This window comes from Grammomys surdaster, unplaced genomic scaffold (genome assembly GCF_004785775.1).
Source record: "Grammomys surdaster isolate TR1022 unplaced genomic scaffold, NIH_TR_1.0 144, whole genome shotgun sequence".
NCBI classification, from domain to species: Eukaryota; Metazoa; Chordata; class Mammalia; order Rodentia; family Muridae; genus Grammomys; species Grammomys surdaster.
In genome coordinates, this window is record NW_021604602.1 from 3,762,771 (window position 1) to 3,786,066 (window position 23,296).

Genomic DNA, 23,296 nt, shown 5'->3' on the forward strand with positions numbered 1-23,296 from the left:
AACAGGAAGAAAACGCCACACGCCAGCTCCGAGGCTCACAAAGAGGCCTTTATTATCTAGTTCAAAGTAGACACTGTCACAATCTTATATGTTACTCCTCTTACTAAAATAGTTCAAATCAATGCTTTTACCACGCTATCAAAAGTTCTATTTTTTTTTTTCTCTCTCCACAAATCAAAGTGGTTCAATAGAAGGTAGAAACAGCCGAAGTCCACAGGCTCCAGCTCTGCACAGCCACGGCAGGAGGGGGCAGCTGCAGCACTCCCGTCAACTCCTATACAAGACTGGCCCAGGGCAGAGAAACAAGGCGTCCCAGCCCCTCCCAAAAGCAGCACACTTTCCCCCACAGTATGAAAATAGACACCTCTGCCACGCTGCAGCCATGCATTTAGTTTGTTTCTTTAAAAAAAAAAAAAAATCAGTAGTATGTATCTCACTTCCTCTCAAGTTTCAAGAAAGAAAAATGAAAGGTCACTTTGTCTTTAAATACTGGCGTGTGGCTGTTGGACAGATGGGTATGTGCTCAGCAGATTCTGACTCCGGAAAGGCCAGGCCACCGAGATGGGGCAGGGTGGCCTGTCACAGTGGGGGTGTGGAGCCAGTACAAGCATATTGTGAGCTTAGATGGAGAGTCAGCACTGTGAAGGCTAAGGCTCCAGAAGGGAGGGGTCATTGGAGACCACATGCCCTGCCCAGCCCAAGGCTCGACCGGGCTGCTGCTGGCCTCTCCTGTTAGGTTTGAGATATGATACAGGCTGTCCTGGAGAACCAGCCCACTGCTAAGGGCTGGGGTGTAGCTTAATCCACCCTGCACAAGAGCAGAGGGGGTCTACGAGAAACTCTCTTTAGATTCCCAGGATGCCTCTGCAGCATTGGGGACAGGGTCACACCTCTCCAAAAGGGAAAGGTTGTTTCTAGGCTCTGCTTTCTCGGCCCATCTTCGGGTTTCGGGAACTCTTATTGCTATTTCAGAGGTGGCTAAGCTATCCTGATACAAACTTGACTGGGACTCTCTGACTGGGCTCCCACTTTGTGTGGACCCACATACCTCAACATTATTCTGGGGTTCCTTGGCCTCAAAAGAACCAGGAAGAGTCCCACCCGCCCAGCAGCCCACTTAGAAATCGCCCAGTACCGGGGCCAGCAGATAGAGTTCCAAGTTTTATCCCTTGATCATACAGCAGCTTCTAGAAAGAGCTTCCCAGTGACGCCAACAGCCAGAGCAGTAGGCCAGTCCCCTACAGGCCCTATACAACACTCACTGGGCACACTGAGGGCTATGGGCCTTTCCCCTGAGAGTGTGGGACCCAAGGGTGTGGGCAGCAAAGGTGCTAGGAACAACCCAAGGGCCTTGGCTGGTTGGGAAGCAAGGATGCCACCCACCTTCTCGGCCTGTCCCCTCTGCTCACAGGGTATGGGAGGGACCTGAGGTGAGGACAAGCTCTTTGGGCTTGCTGCATGGAGCTCTGAGTAACATTTCGTGAGGACAGCAGATGGGTGTGATGTAAATACACAGTAGGAGGGATGCCAGCAGGGTGCCAGGGCCTCCTACGGGTATCATGTGTTCAGTTCACAAAAGCACCCGAGCCCTCGTTTTTTCCTCACACCATGTTAGAGAGCACCCCTGTCAGTCATGCGTCGCCCGCCGTCTGAGGGGTGAACACGTGCACTGGAGCACGCATTTGACCCCCAGGTCCCTTGGAGGGAGGGGCTAAGGCTCAGATGTGACCTGTGAGGAGACAGCATGACAAACAGCCTGGCCTAGCATGTTCCCGGTAGGTTACCACAGGAGCTCAGCCATTGGGAGGACAGAGGCCCACCTAACTGGGGTGGTTTCTAGAGCGGGCAAAGCCAAGAGGAACCTCTGGGGGGTGGGGGAGACCAGAAGAGCTGAGCAGCTCGCTGAAGACCACGCAGCAGATTAAAGCCAGAACCAGGTCATGCCCCTTCCTTCCCAGGGAAAACTCATCGGGGGCGGCTCCCGTAGCTCCATCCGTAGTGACCCAGAGCTCACCGAGGGGGTGGGGGTCACACTGATGGTGACCCAGGGCAGTAGCCCAGTTCTACCTGCCCATAGAGAATGCCGAGCTCAAGCCCGGACATTCTCCAGGACTTTCCTATGTTGCTGTAAACCAGAAAAAGGAAAACCTGGCAGGAGAGACCTAAGAAGTGGCTAAGCCTGGCATGGGCAGAGAAACGTCACTGAAGAGGTGAACGCCAATGAGCAGCAGCTGGCTTCGGGGTGGCTGGGCACCGACCCCCTCAGGTGACAGGGAACCCTGAGCTCCCAGCCAGCCACGGACACATGGGAGCCAGGGCTCCATGGCCCAGGGTCCTGGCTCGGGCAGGGTAGCAGAAAAGGTAGCGGCACCCGTGTCGCAATTCCAGCTCTGGTGGCTTCTGTCCAGTGTAAGGGACAGCAAGTTACAATACTTGTTGAGGGACTTCTACCAAGAGCAGGGCATCTCCCCAGACAGTCCCTTGGTTTGGAGTCTTGAAAGCTTCTTGCTAATAGAACAACATGGAGCTCAAACGGGGAGCCAGGCTGCCTGGCCACTTTGCTGCAGTGAGCCGGCAAGTGGCTTCTCGTCTTCCCAAGGTTTGCTGGTGAGGGAGGCAGGAGGTGGAGGCCTGGTTGTCAGTGTCACACCAGGGCAAGCCAGGGTGGGCCGTGTCCTATGTACAATTCACCACAGAAAAAGACGGTGGCTAGACCAGAGTTTCTGCCAGGTCTAGGGCCTCAGACTCCAGGCAGGGAGGGCCAGTCCACATCCACGGAGAAATGGCCCTACAATGGCCCCTTGAACTGATTACCAGACAGGTGCTGCCGGATGGAGGGCTTGGTGCTGGCAGCGTCCCCCAGTTTCCTCCAGACCACCTGTGAGGAGACACATTGTAAGTGGAGGGCTCGCCCCAAACCTACTCAATGGCCTCACCCACCTACTGCCTTACCACCCTGCAAAAATCACCCATGTCCTCAGGGCCATGGAGCTGGGAGAGAAAGCTGAGGCCACAGGAAGGAGAGGTGCTGAGACTTGGCCTTTACCCTCTGGCAAAGTCATGCTTGACCCCCAAGCAGGCTACTGCTAGGTTTGAGCTTATCTTTAAAGATGTCCAGTGGGGTCCATAGACTCAGGAGACAACATGAGGTGCACCTCAGGGAATCCTACCCAACCTAGGCCCCAGGTCCAGACCCCATGAAACCACTCTCCTGCTGGCTTCTATGAGGGTCCAGTGGAGATGACAAGAGGGAGGTGGGAGAGAATATTCCACTCGCATGGCCAGAGGCCACCAGGGGGCACCAATGAGCAAAGAAGCCAGAGCTCAGGCTCTGTCCAGAGTCCCAGGCCTGGCACTACTGGGAAGGGATAAATCAGGGGCCTCTCTGAAGGGCGAGGTATGGTGGAGCCAGGACTCCCAAAGCCAGTCATTATCCCCAAGCCACAGCTGAGCGAGTGAGAAGAAGGCAGCCACACTTCCAGGGCCCAGCCCCAGGCCAGACCCAGACCCAGACCCAGGCCCAGATCCAGGCCAACCTCAGCCCCAGTCCTAGCCCCAGGCCAGACCCAGACCCAGACCCAGACCCAGGGCCAGGCCCAGCCACAGCCACAGCCACAGCCACAGCCACAGCCCCAGCCACAGCCACAGCCCAGGAAGTCCCTCACGTTGCACATCTCCCGAACGATGGCCTTCTCCTTCTCACTCAGGTCCTCCTCACAGCTATCCTGAAGCTGCCGGTCAAGGTTCTCATGTACTTCCAGAACCTGAAGAGAAAAAGGTCAGGAGGAGACCAGCAAAGGGCTGCTACCAGGGAAACCAGGGAGGCTGGGCAAGGGGCTTCAGGTGGGCTTGCTTCAAGAGCCACCAAAGGCTGACAGCCTGTACCCATCCACGTGGGACATGGCAGTCACTGCCAGCTCCCATTGTGACTGAGTGTCTGTGCACAGGGTAGGTGAGGACCGTAGTACACATACAAAGGAAACCGGGAAAGCCCTGGGGCAGGGCTGAGCACTAGACACTGCAGTGGAACCTGCATGCTTGAACCTAGAGGCACAAGACCAGTTCCCTCAGCAGCAATACCTCAGGCTGAGAAGACAGCTGACACGCTCAAGACTACAGCCAGCACAAGTCCCACCCACGGTACTCCAGGCAACTTTGCAGCCCCAGCCACCAACAGGGACACAGTCTCCCACCCCCCCCCAACCAAAGTGCCCCGAGCTGGCACCAGTGGGGATTGGGGTACCATGAGCCCATGGTCCCATCATGTGCTTGGGAGGAGGCAGATGGCTCGTTTTACCTTCATGGCGTGCACAACAGCCTCGGGCTTCTGTCCTGCCGAACTGTAGACGGTGGAAGGGGGTGAGGGCAGCTCGGGTACGGGGCAGGCCGGGCCCTGGGGAAAGAATGGCACAGATGAGCCCCCGGCTGGGTCCCAGATGCCTGTCACTGGATAAACACCAGCTTGAGTTACCTGAAGCCACCAGGAGGACATAGGGGCTAGGAGAGGGGAGCTGGAATGGGGCATGGGTGATAGGCAGGTATCCTAGGAGCTGATATCTGCCTGGCTGGGCCTCACGCTTCCTGGCCATGCCACCTCTTCTGTGGTGGCTTGCAGAACAAAAGGAGGGAGTGTGGGGGAGGAGGGGGACACGCAAGACCATGTTCTGCAGATGAAGCACGAGCATCTTGAGACAGCCAGAAGACTCATGTCACTCAGCACGCCGAGGCTCAACCCCACTGTCCAAGTCCAAAGCCCACCTGATCCATCCTAACTAAGCCATGCTCCTGCCCCTTGGCCCAGTCCTAGCCACCAGCGTGGTGAGTCAGCTACTGACCACAAGTTCAAAGGTAAGGGTTGAAGAGAGAGCAGGCTGGGCCAGGAGGGGCCCCAGTCCTTCTGAAGCTGGGTATCTTATCCACTAGAGCACGTGACCCCTCCCTCCTGTGACCAGGAGCAAAGCAAAGGCTTCCGCCTTGGGCTATGATTATGGACCACAGGGCAATAAGAAAACACCAAGAAGTGGCCCAGGAACAAGTAGGAAGGGGAGGCTTCTGCAGCCAGAGCACTGGATGGCTGTACCCTGGTGGCTGGGGAATCAGCCTGAAGACAAAACTACTCCCTCTGCAAGACCTGGGCCCTCAAGACTCCTCCTAGCAATCAAGGAAGCTGGCCCAAGAGGACTGAATCCTGTCCAGCCATGGCCATTGGGCTAGGCCACCATACAGGCCCAGTAGGGATTCTATGGTTGTCCTTAGGCCCAGGGCCTTCCACAGATAGCCTGTCCACCAAGCCCACTTCTCTCTGGCCACCCATCAAGGATGCTCACCAGGGCCTCACAGGCTGATGACACCAGTGCCAGCACAGCTCCGCCCCCAATGGGAATCTAGGAAGGCCAGAGTTGAGCATGGTCCCTTTAACTGGGACTGCCTCAGTTTCCTCTCTTCCTGTATCACAGGTCACAGGAAGCATGCAAAACTGCCTGGTTAGGAAACGTGGGAACCAAACGGGGAAAGGGAGTGGGTAGGTGAGGATGTCTTACCCCCAAGGCTGCTGCTGCCCAAGAGGCTGGGCTTAAACAGTGGCCACACTTCCCCCACCGGCCAGCAGAGGGTGCCAGCCAAATGAATAGAGTGGGGTCTGGTCCTAGCATGCCATCCTCTGGTGCCCGCACCCCTCCTGATGCCACCCTGTCCTAGGGAAGACCCTATCCCCAGTTTGCCCTGATGTGCCTGGTCTGCTTCCTCATCTGTACTAGTTTCTAAGGAACTGTTAGGGGCCCCTCCAGGAAGCAGCCACAGAAGAAACGCAGGAGGCAAACGGACAGATTGCTAAGCAGTCTAGTTCTCCTGGCTCAAATTACCCCCAGACATCAGGTATCAGGGAGGGCAGGGCCTGGGACTCGGAAAAGGGTAATGGCCATTGCTCTAAGTCTTAATGACTGGTTAGAGCGGCTGAGGTATCGGGGTTAGCGTTGGGCTTCGCGTCACTTGGGCCCAGAGGCCTCCCAGTCCCCAAGGCACCTGCACTGGGCAGGTCAGTCCCAAGTGATTAAACAAATTCACCCCATGGCCGGGCAATGGTGGCACACGCCTTTAATCCCAGCACTTGGGAGGCAGAGGCAGGCGGATTTCTGAGTTTGAGGCCAGCCTGGTCTACAGAGTGAGTTCCAGGACAGCCAGGACTACACAGAGAAACCCTGTCTCCAAAAACAAAAAACAAACCAAAAAAACAAAGAAACAAAACAAATCCACCCCACAGATGAGGACAATGGGCTTGCCCAAGTCAGCCGGTGTACATGAGTCTAAGCCAGGAACTCCGGTCTCTGCCACCCGAGTTCATATAAAGACTAGCTTTTCCCAAGGTACCTGTCCACGCCTTAATGCTCCTGTCAGGAAGCACCTCCTCCAGAGACTGGTGGCAGGGAAGTAGGGGGTGAGGGGGGTACACACACCCACCCACTTTTATCTGGGGACTTTCAACATTTGCCCTTGCTGCTACTGAACCCTATGCACCTAAAGGAGACCGGCCACAGTAAGGAGGAGACAGTGGCCGGGTAGTGACAGCACTGAGGGTCAAGATGACCAGCCAGGCCCACAGCCTTGACCTTGGAGCCTTCTTCCCCTGCATGCTGTAGCCTCGGTAACTGCTATGGCTGGCATCCAAGGGGCACTCAACCCAAAGTGCCTTTCCCCTTGCCTCCCCCTGGCTTCTGCCTTGGCTCACGACCTTAAATGGATGACTTGAAGGTCTTCAGTTCCTAGCCCCCACGGAACAGCGATATCCTCTGCTCTGCAAGCCCACACTGGCCCCTGACCTCCAGGCCCATCTGGGCACTAGTAAGTCTTTGCCCGTTAGGTCCTGCAATCTGCTGCAGCCTATAAGGCTCACCTCCTCCTCCCCAGAGCAGAGCGGCAGCCTCTCTTATGGGGTGAGACACATGATCCCCTCCCCATGGCCTCCACTGTGAAACCTTTCAGAATGTTCCCACATTCCGCTAGCCTTCTGTCAGCACTGTTGAAGCCTGGGGGTGGGGGGAGTCCCTTTGCGGCGTCCAAGCTTGGCTTTCATCCACAGCTGCCCTAGATACAACTGGGGCATCGACCCACCCGCACGCCCTGGGCTGTAACCAGCCTGTCTCGCTTCTAACTGTCTCCTCTGGAGCTCAGAGTGACAAATCTGAAGGTTCTGGACCAGGGACGGTAGGGACCTTTGGTAGGGACACTTACGTTCTGTAGGACTTCCTGGTAGGAGGGCGGCAGGGATGCGAGCTGGGATTCAGAATGGTATGGGGAGAAGCCTTTCCGAAGTGTCCGGAACTCTCCGGAGCCTGCCTGCTAGGAGGGAAAAGAAGACAGTCAGATGGCTGAAGGCTCAAGACCCTGCCCTAGCCCAGGCACTGTTCTTAATAAGCAGGTCACCCTCTACACAGCAACTTGTCTGCTCAAGCGCACCCTCCCAGGTGCCCACCACAGTCCACAGGCTGCCTCTACCATCAGACAGAGAACCCCACTCCCCACCGCACCCAAAGCAGGCCTGGGTGCTGAATCCACAAGAATCAGTGCAAACCAGAATAAGGAGGAAGGATGGGCACACACACGTACACTGCCCTGAGGTCGCTCCCTTAGGAGAAAAAAAAAAAAAAATCCCTGTAAGCCAGGCTAGTGACCCAAGACCAGGAGCCAGAGTCTCTAAGAGCCAGGGAAACTCCATGGACAATGCATGGTTCAGACTGTCCACCTTCCGGGTCCAGCCCCACGGAAGACAGCCTTCCTCTCTAAGCCACCAAGACTTCAAAGGAAAGGGGGAAGCTACCAGGCAGATAAAAAAACGGCAAAAGAATGTCCATAAATCAGCGGGCTGCTGAGGTCCCCGAACAAAGCAGGAAGGAAAGAAAAGGCCGGGCTGGCCGGCAGGAAGTGGACGTCTGTGCGGCAGCCCCCCCAGAGGGCTTCCTCCTCCCACCCAGCAGCCCCCTCATCCAGCCTGGAAGGGATCCCCACATTCCAGTGCTGGCCTCCTGCCAGCCACAGGGCCTGGCCTCCACTTCTCAGACTTCGCGCCACCCAGCTGCCGGGGCTGCGAGCCTTAGCCACCTGCAGGTGGAGACAGTGACAGCTCAGACAGAAGGCAGGGGTGCCCCAACCACCAGGCAAAAAGTTGGGATAGTTGTTCCACACCCCTATACCACCCCTAACCTGGAGAGACCACAGAGTCCAGCCAGAGAAAAAGTCTGCCAACAGGGCAACAGGGTATAAAGGGATCTGGTGGGCTATGTCTGTTCAAAGGCCAGGGAGCGGGTACAGAGGGATGGGGTTGTTTCCTCAGCCTTGGGTATGACCCAAACTCATGTGGGTACCCAGAAGCCTCCTGAGGTAATGCCACATGACTCTTATACTAGCCATGGCCCTAGCCAGCATCGTCTGCAAAGAGATTGCCCAAGAGACCTCATGAATGGCGGCGGTAGCCATCAATTGGGACTATGGTACCCTGACCATGGACTTGTGCAGGCCACTGCAAAGCATTAAAGGCCACAGAAAAAAAAAAACCCTTCCTGACACAAGGACCAGATCTAGTGGAATGCCCTATGACCAGGACTCAGAATAGAGACTGTCCTCAACTAGCCCTAGTACTTCTTAACTCCAACATGAGTGACCCTTTCCACGGCCACCATGCTTCCCTGAGGGGTTACCCACCCAAAACCCTGAACTAAATCACCGTCGGCTCTCTGCCACCATGAAACACTTTTCAGCAGAGAGCACCTTCTAAATTCTAATGAGCTCTTAATGTCCACAGATAAACACATCCATCAGTCCCCATGGGACCTTGCCTACCAATGCTATTCTGTGGGGACATGGAGACATCCCTGCCACCTTGCTGTGACTGGTGGACAAAGTAAAGACACCAGAGGCAGGCTCCCAGCCCAGCAGAGAATGTACAGTGATATCTCATTTGGTCACAGAACCAGGAGTGGCGACAGATTGTAGCCTAGTCTGTTTCCCGCCAGCCCACAACCAAGAAGACAGGACCTGTCCTGTCCTGTCCTGTCCTATCCTCACCCACACAGAGGATTATGTTTGGGCTGGGCCTCCCTTCCCACAGCTTCTCTGGCCCTCAATCAGACAGGCTCCTGAGCGGCCTGGAACTGCAAACATTGTAGTATGCGTAAGGCCCCACCCCTTCCCACCCGCACCCCTCCACAGAGTCCTGGGTCATTTCCTTGGGTGGGGTGAGGGTTTCCAATTAGCAGCATGCAACTCCTCACCCCCTACACTTTGGGTGAGCATCTAAAAATATTTGCGTGTGCACAGGACTTTATTAGCAAGCCACAGAAGCAGGCAGGGGAAAACGCACATAATCTCTCATTAAGGGGCAACGTGACTAATGACGCATCAAATGAGTAACCACTGCCATACTTAGAGCCAAATTAAAAAGGCTGCTCGCTGCAGCCTAGAGCCCCTGGGCAGAGCAGAATTCCTGTTTTCATCTCGGAGGGGGAGGCAGGGGCTGCAGACCCCTTGAAGGGCAGGGCATTTGTCACGGTAGAGCAAAAGGCCTTTACAGGAAGTTTGCCTGCCCTGACATCCTAGGGGGAGGTTGGGTACCCCTCAGCCTGCTCTGGGCTGGAACAAGACTTCCAAGTCCCTGCAGCTGCAGTAGCTAACCCCCCCCCATTCCTGTCTCTTGTCTGAGAGTACAAGGATGCATCTTTTTTGCCCACTCCTAGGGCTTCTGGGGCAACATGAGGGTTCTGAATTAGGAGTGAGGAGAGATAGGAAGCTCTGGGGTCACTTGTCCTGCGACCTTAGAATCAAGGGCCGTTCAGGCTTCTACCGAAAGCCAACGCCCAATGCCACCCGCTTAGTGCCTAGCACAGCCTTGGTATGTGACCTTTGGCTAGCCCGCTGATACTGCCAGACTCCATGGCCTTCCTATGTCCAGGAATTCCTGCACGTGGACCCTTCAGGGAGGAGGAGTCTCAGGCTGGAGAAACTCAGGCAAGCATTGTCAGAGGGCAGGTACTGAAGGAGGCTGCCCTTCAGTGCTCATGGCCCACCCACCTGAGTTTCCTTGCTGGGGAAGGCGGATGACCAGAGGCTGTGCCAGGGACCCCCTTCCTGGGCTGTCCTGGAGGGAGTATGCCTCATATCCCCCTGCTCCAGGAGAACGTCATTCCGTAAGGCATGCCATCTGTAGGCAGCTCTCGTGTGTTCGAGAGGCACTCGCAGGGAACGTGCTGAGTGCGAGGCATAAAGCCATGCCTCACGGATGCTGCCAGGCCTCACGGATGCCGTCATGCCTGGGGTGGAGGGCAGTCTGCCTGAAGGGGCCGCTCAGGGCAGAAGGCTCAGAGCCCCTATGCTGATTCAGGATCGACCAGAGAAAAGAACTACAGGACCACCAAGGGCCCAGAAGTGGACTTGCTCCTGGCTGCTGGTGCTACTAGTGTGGGTTTTTCCGTCCCTGGCAACCCCCAGGACACTGAACACATACAGTACAAACGTGCAATACTGTGGTACCACACAGTGAAGCACGGCCAGAAGCTGGGGTGGCTGGGACCCCAGAGGTCCTGTGAAGCCTGCTCACTTTACTGTACCCGCTTCTATCTTGGGGGTCGGGGAACCCCACTGCCGCAGACAATGTCACTGTCCCCCAACCCCTCACTCCTCCACCGTGGATATGCAGAAATGTGAAAGGGAGTAAGGAGAGATCCACCATGGGCCTCCAGCCTCCACTTCCCACCGTTCCTGTCCCTACCCATGGGGCTGCCTCCTGGGTCTGATGACCACCCTCTATCATCTTTGGCCATGAGGAGGAAGGGCCAGGGGATTGCTCTCCCAAGTGTAATTAATGGTCGTTACTCTGAAAAATACTCCTGGAGCCTCGGCCTCCTGAAAGCATTGCCCCACCCGGAAATAGACAGCTCGCCAGTTCACTGGCCGGGCGGGAAGCAGAGGGAGGACTGCAGACAGCAGAGGGAGCACTTCAGAGCAGGCAGAATACAGGCCTATGGGAAGCTGTTTTACCAGGAGAAGCCAGGGCCACAGACTGACCTGGGCTCAGTGGGCCTAATCCAGAGCAGAGCCCACAGGAATCCAGGTGGTCACCTGTGTCAGATTTCCCAAAGGTTGCGCTCACAAGCAGAGGAAGGAGCAGAAGTCTCCAAAGAGGAGTGGCCTCTGCCCGAGCCTATGGACATTTTCAGTCAAGCACGGCACCAGCAGGGCCATTTAGACCACGTGATGCAGAGCGGGAGGATTTGGAGGCCAGATACACATGTCACTCCATTGCACCTGTCAGCTGACATCGAACCTGAGCACTTTGTAATGGCCCTGCTGGCATGGACAGGCAGCCCCAGGGCCTGGCACACAGTCTTGTTGCTATTGATCGGTGCGTCTCAGCTGGGATGACCCTGCCCCTGGGGACATCTGGAAATGTCTAAGACATCTTCGGTTCTCACAACTATGTGGTGAGTACAAGCCAAGGAAGTTTCCGAGAGCGAGGACTCATGGACTGAGGCTTGGCCCAATGACCTTCCTCCTGGGAGGCACAGCTGTGCAGACTAGGCCTCTACTCCACCACTCACTGGTATAGTGTCCCCCGGCCCTGCACTGCAAGGGTCCTGCTGCAGAGCTGGGGTGGTGGGGTGGCATCAGAAGAAGGGTGGGGTAGTAGTTGGAAGAAGGATGTGATATTCCCAGCAGCACACAGAATCCTGTCTCGGGACATTCTGTGATGCGCCAGTGAGAAAGGCCGGTCAAGGCATACCATGGCAGGACTGGCTTGTTACACCGCAAAGCAGGAATTACTCCCAGCTCAGAAGGAGCAGGTCCCAAAAGGAATCCACAGGCAGGACTAGTGCGTTCTGGAAGTGGTCAGCTCCCAGGAAGGAATCAAAGTAGAGAGGAGACACGGCAGACACACCACACAGCGTTTAGCAGCCCTCCTACCCCTCAGAGCCACTGCAAACCCCCCCCCTTCCCCAGCAGCTCTACCTGGAGCCGGCTTCTCTGGTGGCCGTAGGGGCGGGGCAGCTGGAAGGAGAGAAAACAGCATCACCCTGCCCGCCTGTGCCATCTGCCTGGTCCCTTTCCTTGGACATGGACTGGCCAAACAAAGCTAAGGGATCTCAGATGGGCCAGGGTAGTTTCACCACACGAGAGACCAGGAAAGAGGACCCTAAAAAGCCATTCGATGTTTGAGACAAGCCCAAAGCCCAAATACCCTTCTAGGGAATGTAGCCTCCTGAAGGGCCTAGTGGTACCCCCAAAGCCCCAGCCAGCCTCCCGGTGATGCCAACTAGATCTGTTTTCTTTCCCTTTATTCTTTTTTTTTTTTGTTTTGTTTTTTTGTTTTTTCGAGACAGGGTTTCTCTGTGTCTTCCCGGCTGTCCTGGAACTCACTCTGTAGACCAGGCTGGCCTCGAACTCAGAAATCTGCCTGCCTCTGCCTCCCAAGTGCTGGGATTAAAGGTGTGCGCCCCCACCACCACCCTTTCCCTTCCATTATTCTTAACCCACTTGTGGGCCATTAGGAACAGGGCCATTAGGAACAAAGGGGGAGCCGCCTTGGCTGGGGGCCCTGAGACTTCTTCTCATTAGTATTCAGATGAGTTAATAAGGTCACTTCCCCTACCACCCAGGCAATCTCATATACCCTACTTGTCAAACCTGCTGGAGGGACCACCAGACCAGAGGCTTGTGATGGAGTATGGCTCACCCACAGGACAGCCAGATCCCCCAATACCATAGGGACTACCGCACCTTTCCAGGTCCTGTTAGGTTCACTGAGATGAAAGGGGTAGGCCAGGCAGGAAGATATCAGAGGGGATGCAGACTTATAGTATGAAAGCCCTACTATAGATGAGTAAACAACTTACTAACCCCCTGAGCCTCTGCTTGGTGTAAAAACCCTGCGGTCAGGCAGGGACTCACCAGGGCTGTAGAGTTGCTCCCAACATGGGCCCCACTACCAGCCGGTCATATCACAGTGCTATCCACAATGGCCCTTTAACTCTCTGAGTGGCATATATGGCAGGTATATTAGCGGCTTTGTTTTACAGATGAGGAAACTGAGGCACCGAGGTTTTTACACTAGTTGCCCAGTGTCTCCCGGCAGACAGGTGGCGCTAGTGAGCTGTCTCTAGGTTCTGCTCAGCATCTGACTCCTGGTAGGCATTCCCTGAGCCTTCATTGCTAAGGCACTGAGCACACATCCTAGACCCTCATCCAGCCACCTGGCTGCCCTGCCCTTCTGCTGAGGGTGGACAACACGGTCCCTGGCAGGGGGCAGACAGACTCAGGTCCTTGCTAAGGCAGCATTTCAGGTCTTCCAGAGCCGTGGCACTGTAGTGCCCAGGCAGGGGACAAAGTGCCAGCCAGCATCACACGGGCAGAGCAGGAGTACCCTGAGTTGTGTTAGGTGTCGGGCGCTGTGGCAGACACCACCCAGTTGAACCGCTGCCGTAGAGAGGCAGGGAGACCGATGACCTCGAAGGGACATGTGGATGAGTAGCCCTACCTTCCTCAGGCTCAGGAATGTGGGGAACAAAAGTGGGGGGGGGTATCAACAGGGTTGGGGGGATATGGTTCCTAAAAGTCTTGTTCCAGGGGGCTGGAGAGATGGCTCAGTGGTTAAGAGCACTGACTGCACTTCCAGAGGTCCTGAGTTCAAATCCCAGCAACCACATGGTGGCTCACAACCATCTGTAATGAGATCTGATGCCCTCTTCTGGTGTGTCTGAAGACAGCTACAGTATATTCATATGTAATAAATAAATAAATCTTTAAAAAAAAAAAAGAGTCTTGTTCCAAATTCAGACACAGGACAACATGGAGCGCTTCGTGGAGGGACAGGCAGGGGTTGTCTGCTGAGATGACACAGTTAGAGGCCCTTGGGATCAGGAAATGGCCCACAAGCAGTGTTCCCAGGACCACACCAGACCTAGGCTGGGTGTCCCTGTCATCCTGACTTAAGAGGAGGAAACTAAGGCACAAAAGACAGGGACTTTTGCCTGAAGCTACAGGTTAACAATAGGACAGAAATGGCCTGAACTCAGATCCGTCCAGGGCCCAAACTCACTTTCTGATGGGTCCCACACTGGCCCCATCATGTGGTTAGGTCCCAGTGCCCCCAACCCAAGGTCCTAACCTTAGGATGAGATCCCTTTGGAGGTGGGGGTCCTCACAGAGGTGAGCAAGTTAAAGTAAGGTCCTCAGGGTACCTGGTGTCCTCCTTAAAGAGACCATTTAGGTCAAAGAGAAAAGTATGGGGGACACAGGGACCAGTTATCAACAAGCCAGGGGCCTAGGGATAAACCAACCCTGTTAACACCCTGACGTTCAACTTCCAGCCTCCTGGGCAGAGAATAAGTCTGGTTGTCTGTGCATTCCCCGTGACACAGGCACAACTCGGCAGCCCAAGAGAGTTAACAGAACATCCGTGCCAGGAAGCGCTCCCCGACTCAGGCCTTTTCTCTCCCTGTGTCTGGTACAGACATCATCACAGGCTACACTCAGCAACCCCGTGCATGGTACCTGGTCCTGTGTGGGCAAGCATGAAGGCTTGGGGATAGAGCAGGGCTACGGTGCCTCTCCTCCAGAGCCCCAGCGGCAGCTGCGGCCACAGTGTGCCCTCTGGCCCGGGTGAGAGAAACCAGGGCTGCTTGCTCTTTTGTGAGGCTGGCTTCGTGGCAGTTCTGGAGGTCTCATTTATCAGCCCGGCAGGGGGCTAACCGGAGGCCCCACCGCCAATTACAGGCTGCCCCTACCCGGGTCCTGGCTGGGCACAGGGAATCTGCTGGAAAAATAATGTGCACGGAGTCCTGGATGGATCGTCTTGGAGGAGGAAGCAGCTGTGTTGATGAAATTTTAAAGCCGGCACGAGGAAGAAAATATGAACTGCGCTACAGTAATTTAGCCTGTGAGCACCCTGGCACATTTTTAATTAAAGCTGTTTCGGAGTTAAACAGAGGCTGTGGGGGAGGGGCAGGGAGGGGGTGGGGGTAGGATCAGGGGAGACTCTCTGGCCTCCCACTCAAACCCCAAGGACACATCACCTCACAGTATTGCGAACATTCCTCACGCCTGCTTTTCGCCAGTGGGCAATCTCTCAGCTTTGTGAGGAGCTGGGGGTTTCTGTCGGATTATGATTTCATGACAGAATCATGAAATTCTACACACCAGAGCCCTGAGGCTGAGGAGCGAGGGTGGCGACTGTCCTGCCATCAGCGGCTCCTTCCTCAAGACTTCCAAACACTGAACCTCAGCCACAGCGCTGTGGCCTGTATCAGATGGTGCTCTTGCTCCCTTGGGGCAGCCTGGGTGAGAGTCAGCCTCCCTTCTGGGCCTAGGAGACTGGGTGGGGAGGGCTTCCCAGGCTCATGCACAGCTCAGCCATGGCAGGTGATAGAGATGCAGATGAGGCCACCGGGGCTCTGCGAGCCCAAGCCCTTCGGCAGTTAGGCAGGGAGTAGGGACAGGAATCCACAGGAAGGTACAAGACAGACAGCCCAGGGACAAGAAAGCTCAGAGTAAGTGGAGACACACCTAAGGGTGTGCACGGAGGAGGCCCAGAATGTGGAGCTAATCCCTGGAGGGGTGGGACCAGGAAAGAGCTGGCCACTGCTCAGGCCTGAAGGCTCGGCCTCTGGCACGGGGGACATAAGGCAAGTGAGCACAGCTATGGGTAGGGAGGACTTCCAAGTGCGACTATGGATACCCCAGGGAGAGAGGGAGGGAGGGACTGCTACGCCATGCCTTTCACATCCGCCCATGGCCTGGTCCAAACACTTGAAACTGGAGTACAGGTTCCCAAGTGGGACAAATATCAAGCACAACCCCAATCCCTGTGAAAACCGGGGTTGGGGAGGTGGGGGAGGAGGGGGAAGGCTGTTCTCTGGTTAGATGGTGGAGCACACTTCCTGTGGAAAGGACAGTGGGAATAGCATCCTAAACTTGAAAGGGGACTCCCCGTCTGCCTCTCCTCTGCCTCTCCGCGGGAACAAAAGCCAGACTGAGGCAGCCGTGTTGCTCCGGAAACCACAGGGCCTGAGTTGGGGCCAGCCTTCACTCAGCAAGCAGTGGCAGGAGTGAACTGCACTACAGTTCAAGCACGAACAGCTCCCTCCCCTCCAGGTGGATGTGGACCTTCTCCAAAGCAGGTGCTGCCCTTGGGCTCCGCAATACTGCTGGCACCGCTGGTCCCTGCAGCCCCATAGCAGCCGCATGCAGTCGGGCTCCCAGAGAGCACTTGCATCCAGGGTGTCCTGCCTCACCAGGTGAGACTAGCCCCAGCAGGGTGGCCCATGGAGGTGACACAGTGGGACTAAACTCACTGTGGGCCTCCCAATATCTGCTGGTCGACAGGGGAGGTCATGGTCTTCCTGTGCAGAGCAGTGGGCATCAAGCCCAGCAGCTCACATGGCAACGGGGCCAGGCATCTGAGCAATGTCTACGGCTGTCTCATCCAGGGATGGGCACTCACACTTAGGTTATACCAGCAAGTCTAACAGAGGAGGGGGAGGCTAAGATAAAGCCAGGGGTGAGTCCAGGAGCGGAGAGGCTAGAGGGACTTGTCTAATCAGAGCATACCACAGCCTCTTGTCACCAGGCCCTCTGCCATCTCCACCTCAGCTGAGGTGTCTGCTGGTTTCTCTTCCATGTCCAGTCACAGTCCACAGGAGGCTCCACTCCCTTTCGGTAGACGCCTCCTCACCTCCAGCAGCCATGACCAAAGTCCCTCACTTGACATCCTAATGCTGCTCTACCTGCATGGACCCACAACCCCAACTGGCCATGTGAGCAGAGTTAGGTCAGGGAAGCAAGAAGGTAGACCTAGTGAGGAACTGGCCAGCAGGGGGTGAGGGGTGGGGGTCCCATGAATGCCTCCATTCACCTGTCACTACCACTGGGATTGGGCACAGTGCCAGCCATACAGAGCTTGCAGACACTGGGCAAGCCACAGTCGGCGAGGCTGGCAGCCTTGGAGCCTGGATTAGAGCGAGGAGTAGGCCTGTGACCAGGCTTTCTGGCAGACCCCCCACCCGCCCCCGGGGGGGGGGGGGGGGTTAAGGAGGAAGCTATGGGAGCTCTAGGGAAACTGGAGACGGCATGGCCTCAAAAGCAGAGGTATTACCCCTATAGCCAATACCCTGGTAAGTCACTTACCTGTGGGGGGAGCTTGTCACCGTCCAACAGCTTCACCTTAGTCTCCAACGGCCGGATGTAGGTGGATGAGGGGTCTGGAGGGCAGAGGGGAAGAAGACGGGACGTTAGCCGCAGGAACTCACCCCATGGACGCACCCCACTCGAGCCGGACCCTCCATGTGGTCCCCGAAGTCTGGTTTCCAGGAAGATGATGGTGAGCCACCTGGCCTACAAGCTCCTGGGGCGATTCCTTCTGATTCCCAGGGGTTTCAGACCCAAGAGCAGTTGGCACAAAGATCCACAGCCAGAGAGAGGTAGGTTCTTGGGGCCCAAAGTCCAGCTCAGAGAGGCCCCTCTCTGCTATGTAGCGGGGAAGAAGCAAGAGACCCTAGTGGATGGGTAAAGGGAGTGTCTGGGTGTGCCTTTGTGACTGACACACAGACAGCAACTGAGGTGGAAAGACCTCCCCGAATGTGAGCAACGCCACACAACAAGCTAAGGGCTCGGGGCTTGGAGAGGAACAAATGTAGGAAAAAGAATAAATAATAATAATAATAATAATAATAATAATAATAATAAAAAGCCCGCCACCCTGGGCTCTGTGCTCCCTCCCCCACTCCACCTCCCTTTTTAACCCCAGAGAGGACACACGTGGGGAGTTCCTCAGTCACCAGTCATGGGGCCCAGACAACCCCACGTATAACACAGCCCAGGGAAGAAGGTCCACCCACCCTCACCACGCTGCCCCTGCTTTTTTAATCCCATCAGAAAAGCTGGCAGAAATCTCACTGCACACCAGTCCCATTCTGCTGTCCCCACCTGCCTACCCCACGGGCCCTAACTTCCTCCCCAGAAGTAGAATGGCGGACGAACCATCCTCAGCCCAGGCTGCAGTGGAAGGCGCCTGACTTGGAGGACTCAAAGACCGGAAGTCAGGAAGGGAAGACACAAGCAGGAATGAATGGGAACTGCAGGACCTGTCCCAAGCACCCCGTGGGGCTGACAGTGTGGGGCACCTCAGTCAGCCAGATACCCAGTTAAGATGGTCTGTTGTGCCTCTTGCTAGACGCTGCAAGGCTAAGTGGCCAGCTTGGACTCTGTCCACTGGCTCAGTGAGTCACCGCCTGTATCCCCTCTCCCAAAAGGTGTGGGGTCTCCCAGGTACTTCATACACTAACCCCTCAACCTCAGAACAAGGCTGGGGCAAGCAGACACACCGAGCAAAGCCAGCTACTGACTTCACCTCAGGGTAGGGCTGGGGAATGAACTCCACTGGCTTCTACAGTTCCTAGGTGGAGAGAAGGGGCCGAGGATTTGCAGTGGACAGGACAGGCACATCAACCGTGGGAACAATGAAGCATCTATCCGTTCCAGCACAAAGCCAGCATGACCCCAGGGAAGCCCGCCTCAGGCCTCACGTTGCTATCTTGCCCCTCTCCTTCATCCCATCCACAGGCTCTAGTAAGGAGTAGTTATGGAGCCCACCGCTGGCCATCAGGAACTTAAAGTCCCCAGGAATGCCTATGCTCACACAGGCGGGCTCTGACCTGCCTGTTAAGGGACACTTTGTTCCCCAGGGGGTACCAAAGAACACTGAGGAGCCCCCACCCACTCAGCCTAGATCCACAGGGCCCGGCAGATCATCTGGTACAGCAGAGAACAGGAAAAAGTGTGGGAACGGGGAGCAAGGCCCAACCCATGGACTGGAGAACAAAAAAACCAGAACCTCCCTCCTCCTCATTCCCAATAGTCACCTCTTAGGAATGTGGAGCCTTTTACAGGGGAGGAGAGGAGGGCCGGCACATCCTCAGGAATGACAACAGTGCCGGGCACAGGGTAGCTCCGATGGGCAATGCTGCCCGGGGGGCCCAGCCTCACTGCACAGCTCCACACTGAGTTTCCAAGAATTCAAGGTTCCTCACACACTCCGGGGAAGCACAGGAGTCTCTCTGCTTGGGCCCTGCCTACAAGGCCCTGATGAGGACTCTCACCATCCATAGGGGCTGCAGCCAGAGGTGCCTCCGTTTACTCATGGGTCAGATAATGCCCAAGAACAATGCCTGTGATGACTCTGCCCACAGGCATGCTGGGAAAAGCCTTCCCGTTCAGGGTATGCCAGGTCTCTCTGAGAGTAGAAAGGCAAACACAGAACAAACGGGACTCTCCAGATCCTACAAGCTGCCAAAGGGGACACCAGCTGTGCAGCAGCGGGTGGGGACATTCCAGCAGCCCACACCTATGAGGGCTCGGGATGAGGCTCAGTTGGTAGGTTGCCCGCCTACCATGCATGAGGGCCTGAGTTCAGCCCTCAGCACTGCAGAGACTGTGTGGCGACCCATGCCTGTGAACTCAACACAGGTGACAGTGGGGGATGAGGAGAGCAAGGGCAGCCTCTGGAAACACGGAGAGCTTGAAGCCAGCCTCAACTACAAGGATCCCTTGAGCTGAAAGGCTAGCCCCATTCTGCAGGCCAGCCTTTGGGACCACGCTGGACAGAGCTCTGGAGTGATGGAACTGGGTTGCTCTCAGAGATGCGTGAACCTTCCTACACACCTTTCTTCTGGATTCCATGCTACAGTAAAATTCCCTGGCATGGTGGTGAGCATGCAGTACGCACACACGCACGCATGCATGCACGCTCTTGGTCCCCAGGCACAGTCCCCAACCCAGGGGGAGGCCCAGCCAACACCACCAAGTAAAGATGTTAACGGGTATACACACTACCACTGTCCTTTTCGACCATGGAATCATTCAGAAAGCAAGCGGGTTACCCACCCATCTCCCTCGGTGGATTCCTGCTGGGTAGGTGAGAAGTCTCCGGCCTTTAGCATTTACTTTTTCAGTCAGTGGTGTGTCTCACGTGAGGAACGTGTCAACTTTTTCTTGAAGCCATTTATAGTCAATTTCCAAATAATCCCAGGGCAAGAAGAGATCTTCCTTTTGAATTAGAAGAGTAGCTTCATTCCCGCCTCTTAGCCTCTCCCACCCCTCCCCGACACACACACCAGGCACTCAGCTTAAGTTCTCCACGTGAGACCCTGTCCCCACCCTGTCTCCCAGACCAGACTCTCTCAGTGCCAGGCAGCTGGGCCTCTGGGCTCCCCGTGGGTCGGGAGCAGAGAAGAAGGACAGTGAGAATGGCTCCCCAGGCTGGGGCTGCAAGGCTGGACACCACTCCCTGAGGAGGCCCACACTCTTCGCTGTCCCTGAAACTCACTCATGAGCTCATCAGGAGCCTCCCAGGCTCCAGGAGTGGAGTGGGTAATTAAATTAATCCCAGGGCCCCCGCCCCCACACAGTAACGAAGGCTAGGCCACAAGGGAGAGGAACACCATTTCTCAGCTAAGTTGCTTGCAGGCAAAAATGAAGTAAGTGCCCACGGGAGGGGCCGGTGAATGAAGAGCTGGCTAAGGTGTCCTCTGAGATCCACCCAATCCTCCTGGCACCCATCAGTCCAGTTCTGGGAGGGTCATGGTCCAGTTTCTGTACAGCCCGCTTCCTAGCAGCAGATGCGAGCCCCCCTGTTTCTCCGTCCTTGGGCATCCTCAGCTTCCTAGAGGACCTGTGGGTAGACTTCCCGATGGACACCGTCACCGCTCCATCTCAAGTGCCCTGAGCTTGTCCTGCTGATGACCTTCAGGCCTCAGGCTGCTCAAAGCCTGTGAGGAGGGTCCCTTCCTGGCAAGATGTTACCACCTCGGCCCCTTCTGTGGCCTCCTGCCCCTGGCTCTGAGGCCATGAGCTCCCACAGTCAGCAGCAGCAGCTGCAGTGAGCTCTCAAAGAATGAAGGGGTGTGGGTGTGGGAAGGGGGGTGTATTTAGGGAGTGAGCCCCAGGAAGCCTAAGGACAGATATGGAGAAGCAGAGACAGAAGAAGCCAGTTAAAGGGCAGCGAAGTTAGTCCATGCCCCAGTGGGCTCCTGGGCAGGGAGGGCATATCAAGTACTACCGACTGAGAGAGGCGGGTTGGGAGGGGGCGTGACACCACACCTCCACACAGAAAGCCTCACGACAGTCGACAGTCGGGTGGGGTGGGCAGAGAGCTCAGGAGCCGTGAGGGAAGGTTCTGAGGAAAAAGTGGGAAGCTGTGTGCCTCCCCTCTGGGTTCCCCACCAGGGCTGCCTCTGTAGCAACCCTTCCTTCTGAGCAAGATCCTGACGTCTCCCTTCCCCGATTTTGTCACCATCTTCAAGGTCTGGGGACAACCAGACCTCTCAGCAGATCATTAGCAGGTGACCTGGGCACGTGGTGCCCTCTAGGGGGACTGTGCCCAGCTACACCAGTCACAAGCGCCTTCCCCCTCTGGCCGGGCAGGAGGAAGGCCAGTCTGAGGGCACATCTCCCCTGGGAAGCAGGTTCGTGCATCCTTGCTTTCTTCCTCACAGCCCTGGACTTGCCTGCACAGGGGAAGACACGGTTCCCCCACACACTCGGCATGGGAAGCCCGTAGAAGAGAGGCCCGCCATGCCTTGCTCTGGGACAAACCCCAACACACAGCCAGAGTGGGCCATGGAAAATAGCGAGGGCAGGTCTGAGGGTGGACCTCCCTACTCTGTGAGCACAGAGTGACCACAACCTCTGCCTGTGCTTCCCAGCTCCCTCCCAGCACATGCAAGCCCACTCTTCCCACAGATCCCCTCAGACCTGACACTGCAGAAAGTCCGTCAACAGAGCCCAGGACCTCCCAGAGTCATGCAGGCAGGACAGGGCCAGTGAGAACAGGCCCCAAACTCTCCTCTCAGGGCTCTTGGGACCCCAGCTACAGGGGTTCAAGCACCAGGATCACCATAAGACAGGACCTTTCAAGCAAGTACCAGCATGACCACACATGCTTATGAAGGGCCAGCCATGGGCCTCCCAGACACCAGTCCCCGTTTCTCATTGTTATTGGACACCCCTGGATTACAGATAAAGGACCTGGGGCTCGGGGAGGTAGGAAGGTGGCCATGGGCACTGGGAGCGGGTGGTAGCTCGGTCTTACTGCGGACACCGGGGCACAGATGCTGTGGCCTCCTCTTCCCCGGGCAGCCTTTCTCACCTTGGGCTCCATATGGCAGCAAAGGCCACCCTGACAGCGCTTCCTGCTCAACAGCAGATGGTCCAGGGCGGTCGTTCCTGGTAGCTGCTGCCCGTGTGCCAGGTCAGAAAGGTCTGGGAAGGGACACGCTCCTGGGTACCCTGCTCCTCTGCTGTCGGAGCCCTTGCACGACTCCCTGGGCGCTCTGCTCATACAAGTCTACTGAGAAGAGCCACCAAGCTTCACAACAATTCAAGGTTACCAGAGAGGGGATGAGCTCCCCATTGCTAGGGGAGACCAAGGAGTTGTTGACTCTGCTGGGTGGAAGTCTCTGGAACACAGGAGTTTCCTTAGCGAGTCTGTAGTGAGGGTACAGCCATCAAGACTGCATAGAAAGGCGCCTCCCTTCCTCAATGAGAGATGGGTTCATTCTGGCTTCTCTGTTCCTCAGGGACTGGTCAGGTAGGTGGCAAGATTCTCCATCCCAGAGCAGGCTGTCTGCCAGAGAGTGCGGAGCCAGACACCCCTGGGACCAGGAGAGCAGTGCATCCCTTTCTGGGAGGGGCCTGAGCTTGAGGGGTCGGTGACAAGGACAACTGTGTCTACTGAAGAGGTACAGCCTTGGAGACGAGGCAAAGCAGAGTGTGCCTACTGGGAAACCAGACACTTCTCCCTGCAGAAGAGCCCCAGCTAAGGACACCTCTGATCGGCAAACAAAAGGCGGAGCGTATGTACGGGAGGCTGGTGTGTACTGACACCACACAGACCAAATGCAGGCGTGTGGCCCCTGACGTGCACAGTGGCACCTGCACCAGTGCCCGTGAGCACGGAAGCTGTGTGGCTCCCCATTGCTTTCTGGTTGCCACTGTAGCCCTGAGAGGCTCAGGAACGGCCTACAGCTAAAGCAAGGCGTCAGTGGGAGGTGTGTATCAGGAAACACGAGCAAGGCTGGTCAGGAGAGCCGGGCACTCTCCCCAAGTGTCAGTCTACCAGGGGGTGTGCAGGACGGTACAGGGCACCGTGACTTCTGCAAAGTTCTAGTGTCCAGGTGGGCCCCGAGGAGAGAATCGTGTTCCCAGTCACAGGCATGAGTCTCAGTGAACATCTGCTGTGTCTCAAGCTTGAGGCCCTTCC

The 23,296-nt window shown here is 56.3% G+C and overlaps 1 protein-coding gene across 1 annotated transcript in view; it reads right to left on the bottom strand.

Annotated features, from left to right (window-relative positions):
* Positions 1-27: 27 nt before the first annotated feature.
* Positions 28-23,296, bottom strand: part of Ccdc85c (coiled-coil domain containing 85C) — a 69,892-nt gene continuing 46,623 nt past the window's right edge. The window contains exons 2-6 of the mRNA XM_028764473.1: positions 17,167-17,240; positions 7,228-7,335; positions 4,298-4,393; positions 3,666-3,764; positions 28-2,878 (exon numbers count right to left, since the gene is read on the bottom strand). Coding sequence (XP_028620306.1) covers positions 2,789-2,878; positions 3,666-3,764; positions 4,298-4,393; positions 7,228-7,335; positions 17,167-17,240 — 467 coding nt within the window. The 3' untranslated portion in view covers positions 28-2,788. The remainder of the gene's footprint in view (positions 2,879-3,665; positions 3,765-4,297; positions 4,394-7,227; positions 7,336-17,166; positions 17,241-23,296) is intronic.